At 56.9% G+C, this 4,241-nt stretch overlaps 1 protein-coding gene across 2 annotated transcripts; it reads right to left on the bottom strand.

Moving 5' to 3' along the window:
• Positions 1 to 225: 225 nt before the first annotated feature.
• TUFM (Tu translation elongation factor, mitochondrial) lies at positions 226 to 3,804 on the bottom strand. 2 transcript variants are annotated; one of them, XM_055298294.2, is made up of 10 exons: positions 3,655 to 3,804; positions 3,349 to 3,543; positions 2,750 to 2,916; positions 2,389 to 2,493; positions 2,136 to 2,300; positions 1,857 to 1,989; positions 1,668 to 1,772; positions 1,388 to 1,539; positions 1,174 to 1,293; positions 226 to 587 (listed from the first exon to the last, which is right to left on the bottom strand). In XM_055298294.2, exons 1-10 carry the CDS (start codon positions 3,704 to 3,706, stop codon positions 414 to 416), a joined length of 1,368 nt encoding a protein of 455 aa, XP_055154269.1. In that variant the 5' UTR covers positions 3,707 to 3,804; the 3' UTR covers positions 226 to 413. The 2 variants fall into 2 exon arrangements, with proteins under 2 accessions (XP_055154269.1, XP_055154270.1); XM_055298295.2 differs by having other exon boundaries at positions 1,752 to 1,772; positions 3,655 to 3,788.
• Between the last annotated feature and the right edge of the window lie 437 nt (positions 3,805 to 4,241).

Below are 4,241 nucleotides of genomic sequence, written 5' to 3' on the forward strand. Positions count from 1 at the left end.
GAAGCCATGCTGGCTCCAGAGTGATAGAACATTCTTTCCCACTATCTCCCAGGAGGCTGTTCAACGGCATCCTACTGTGTCTAGGCAATCACTAAGCTCACTGGACTTAATTTCTCCGTTAAAATTGCTCTGGGATCTCACAAGCTCCCCATCTGTCTGGGGTTCAACACCCTTTTTGTCCTCCCCCATCCTCTCCAATTTGCACAAAGGACACAGGACACAGGCTGGCTTACTATTCAAAGTTTACTGACCTCCCCAGCCAGGCAGGCCAACCCTTCCGAGCAGGGGAAATGTCCATCTAACTGCCCTCTGCTGGGTTGCAGCCTATGCCATGAGGGGGCACTGGAAGCAGGAGGGAGCCCTGGCTAGGGCAGGCCTTAAACGCAAGGGAAGCTGGGCAGAGGTCTGCACACTCAACCCCACTTGATGTTTTTCTCCTCCTCAGTCATGGCCAGTGTGTCGGTGACTAGACCGGTACCAATAGTCCGGTTGCCATCTCGCAGGGTGAAACGCTGGCCTTTCTCTAAGATCATTGGCTGCCGCAAGATTAGGTTGAACTTCAGGTCCTCCCCGGGCATGGCAAGCTCCTAGAGTAGGAAGAGAAGGATCATGCGTGGCCTCCAGGGTGCCTTCATTCCTTAAGCCTTTTTTGGCTACCTCGGAGGTTGAGAGTCATGGGAGAATGCAGCAGGGGAATGGTTCTGCCTGGGGACAGCTTCATCCATCCCAGGCTGTCAGGCAGATGCAAACAGCATATTGAGACAGGAAAACATAAAAGAGACCAGTGATGAGTATTCCTAAGGTATGTTCTTGAGAAAAAAATGTCTTGGAAGTTGTGGGTTATGCAGGTTTCTTGGTCACAGGACTTCTTAAGCCTTCATATATAGTGAAACTCTCAAAAAGAAGAGACCTTTTCTAGGAAATCTTTCTGGGGTACATGCTGGCAGAGCTAAACATTTAACCTGCTTCAGCTTAGGGCACACTGGATGAGGACTCCTGCCCCTAAGTCCATGCGCCATGCCCCTTCTGTTGGCTAGCAGCAGCAAGCAGCCCCTTTCCACCTAAGGATATAAAGCCACTTGGGTTGTCACAGTGTATCTTTGGAACTATGAGTGAAGCAAAGGTGATATAAAAAGTCCCCCCTCCATCCTACATTTCTCCCACCCACCGTACCTTCTCTGGGGGCAGGATAATCCGACAGGCCATGTCCCAAGTCAGGGAGAACATGACAGGCATGAAGTGGGACACAAAAGGCTTGTGGCGGCCACCTTCCTCCTTGCTGAGGATGTAAACCTGGAGGAGAGTGAGCAATGAGGGCGAGCTGGGCTCGGCTGGAGGCTGGGGAGAGCTTGGCTCAGCCCTGCCCACTGTCACCTGGAGCCCTCACCTGGGCCTCCACCTTCTGGTGGGGCTTGATGGAACCCGGCTTGACCATGACCAGGCCCCGCCGCAAGTCCTCCCGCTTCAAGCCTCGGACCAGGGCCCCGAGGTTATCTCCGGCCTCGGCCCTCTCCAGGCTCTTGTGGAACATCTCAATGCCTAGGAAGGAAGGGGAAAAGGAGCAGGGAGAAGGAAGGCGAATGTGAGACGAAGGGAAGGCACAAGGGATCTGCTGGGGTAAGGCCACCCTTCAGTCAGCCCCTGGTCTCTAGGCTGGCTTCCCATACCTGTCACCACAGTGCGGATGTTCTTGCTATGTCCTAGGAGCTCACACTCGTCTCCCTTCTTTAAAATGCCACGCTCTAGTGTACCTGTCACCACGGTGCCACGGCCTGGGAGGGAATAAGACAGGATATCAGGGACCCCGAGCTAGGCTGCTGCTAGAGAGAGTGCGTAGAAACAGGCAGAGTCCTCACCAGGGACAGAGTACACTGCCTCTACAGGCAGCAGGAAAGGCTTCTCTAGGTCCCGGGCAGGCACTGGGATGTAAGTGTCCACAGCATCCAGTAGCTTCTGCACAGACTTCAGGCCTAACTCAGGGTCCCGACCCTGTTGAGGAGAAGTGCCAGGACTCTGAAATCCCCATTCTCCTCCCCTCAATTATCAGGAGCCACTTCCCAGACACAAAGCAGAGCTCTGGGTGCCCATCTAGCCCTACCCTCTGCAGCAGCCGCCCTGCCTGACCCGGCCTTCACCTCAAGGGCACAGAGAGCAGAGCCTACGATGACTGGGGTCTCCTCCCCTTTATAGCCAAACTCAGTGAGCAGCTCCCGGATCTCCAGCTCCACCAGCTCCACCATCTCAGAGTCCTGGACAGCGTCAGCCTTGTTCACATACACCACCACATGCTCCACCCCAATCTGTAGATGCCAGAGACACAGGGAAAATATCCAGAGGGGCCCAACTCCCCACTCTTCCCTTTTGCATCCTTACCCAGGCTCTGAGTACCTGTCTGGCCAGTAATAAGTGCTCTCGGGTCTGGGGCATGGGGCCGTCATTGGCTGCTACCACCAGGATGCAGCCGTCGAGGGGTGCAGTGCCTGTGATCATATTCTGGAGAGGAGGAGAGGAAACAGCCAAGTTCAACGAGCACTTCAGTTCACATCCATATAGCCAAGTGTAGCAGTTAGAAACTCAGGCCCACCTTTCTCCACCATCTCCTCACCACGCATTCTGAGTGGCCAAGGCCACAAACCTGCCATCTCATACCCAAACACTTGAATATCTTAATCTGCTCCCCACAAGCCTAACATTTATCCTGACAAGAGGCAGCTTCTGGCCCTGTCTCCAGCGTCCCAGCAACCCTCACCTTAACATAATCTGCATGACCCGGACAGTCTGTGTGGGCGTAGTGGCGGGCGGCAGTGCTATACTCCACATGAGCCGCATTGATGGTGATACCCCGAGCTCGCTCCTCCGGGGCATTGTCAATCTCCTCGTACTTCTTGAACTTAGCCCCACCTCCCTCAGCTAGAACTAGAGAAGGAAGAGAACACACCTCTCAGCTAAAGTTCCAGTGCTAGAGGCAGAGCTTAGACCACGCCCCTGAACCCTCCCACCTAAATACATAACCTCCTCCAATCTCTTCACTCTTCCAGCAGAGAGAACTGTGGGTCAGAAAGAAATGTTAGAGGGCCTTAAGGGTCTGCCCTGTGACTTCTTTAGGGTACAGCCTCTGCTTGCAGAGCATTCCTCACGACTTTGTGATCCCCAAGCCATTGGTGGATCACCAAGTTCTTCCTGTTCAGGAGAAATTTGTCTCTTGCATCTGCCAATCCACCTGCCGCACAAATTCGGGCTCTTGGGGCCACAGTAAACTCCTCCAGCAGACACTCTGCTGGCCTTGCCTCCCTGGCTCCAGGTCCCATCAGTAGATAGGGCGCTGCTGGACGCCCCAACCCCACTCACTCTTCGTGATGGCTGCAGTCAGCGTGGTCTTGCCGTGGTCCACATGGCCGATGGTACCCACATTCACATGTGGCTTGTCGCGCACGTAAGTCTTCTTGGCCTCCACGGCCAGGCCGCGGCACAAGAGAGGCAATGCCGGGGCTTTCAGCGGCCGCAACAGACCCTGCAGCAGGAAGGTCCGGCCGGCGGCGAGACCTGCCAGGACCGAAGATTGGAGTCAGGCAGGGAAGGGGTCAGACCGAACCCAGCCACCTACCACTCCCACAAAGTGTTCCCGGGCCGCTGTCGCCCTCCCTGACCCCTCACCGCTGAAGTGGGGAGTCGCGCGCAGCAGGGTGGCTGCCACCATTGTAGTCATACTTGCGCCCCGGGAACCAGGGAACGGGGACCAGGAGCCCGAGCGCGCAGCAGAAGGGCGCTTGCGGCTGGAAGGCACTTCCGGCGGAAGTTAGGGCTGGGAGGGCAAGTCCGGGCCCCTCTAGTCGCCAGTGTCTATGGCCGTCTCCGCCGACGTCGGGCGCGCGGATGAAGACGTCATGGAGGGGGTGGTGTCTCGAGGACGGAGAATGATGGAGAGGGTTTCCACCACTCGCGCCTCACGGGCTGAGGGGCAACGTAGTTCTCTCTGGCGGTCGCGGGGGGCACTGGGGAGCGTCCCCTAAAGCACGGCGCCGCGAAGGCTCATGGGCGTAGTAGTTCTCAGGTCGGCGGGCTGTGGAGGTGATCAGAGTGTGGGTCAGGCGGGCTAGGCCGGACCCGGAGGGAGGGGTTCGGGCTCCGGGAGGCAGCTGCGGCTCCGACTGCTCAGGAACCTCCTCCTGGGCCCGGCAGAGAAAGACCCCGAGTCCCCCGGAGTCCGACTCGCTACGCGGGTCTTGCGAGATATCTGGCCG

The sequence above is a fragment of the Symphalangus syndactylus genome, chromosome 11 (assembly GCF_028878055.3).
Source record: "Symphalangus syndactylus isolate Jambi chromosome 11, NHGRI_mSymSyn1-v2.1_pri, whole genome shotgun sequence".
NCBI classification, from domain to species: Eukaryota; Metazoa; Chordata; class Mammalia; order Primates; family Hylobatidae; genus Symphalangus; species Symphalangus syndactylus.

What these genes read in the sequence shown, in the direction of transcription:
- TUFM (XM_055298294.2), bottom strand. Translation starts at nt 3,706, where the DNA reads ATGACTACAATGGTGGCAGCCACCCTGCTGCGCGCGACTCCCCACTTC. An exon ending in ACTTATTACTGGCCAGACAG is followed by an intron (nt 2,301 to 2,388) that starts GTACTCAGAGCC and finishes TGGCATCTACAG; the next exon opens with ATTGGGGTGGAGCATGTGGT. An exon ending in GGCAGTGTACTCTGTCCCTG is followed by an intron (nt 1,773 to 1,856) that starts GTGAGGACTCTG and finishes ATTCCCTCCCAG; the next exon opens with GCCGTGGCACCGTGGTGACA.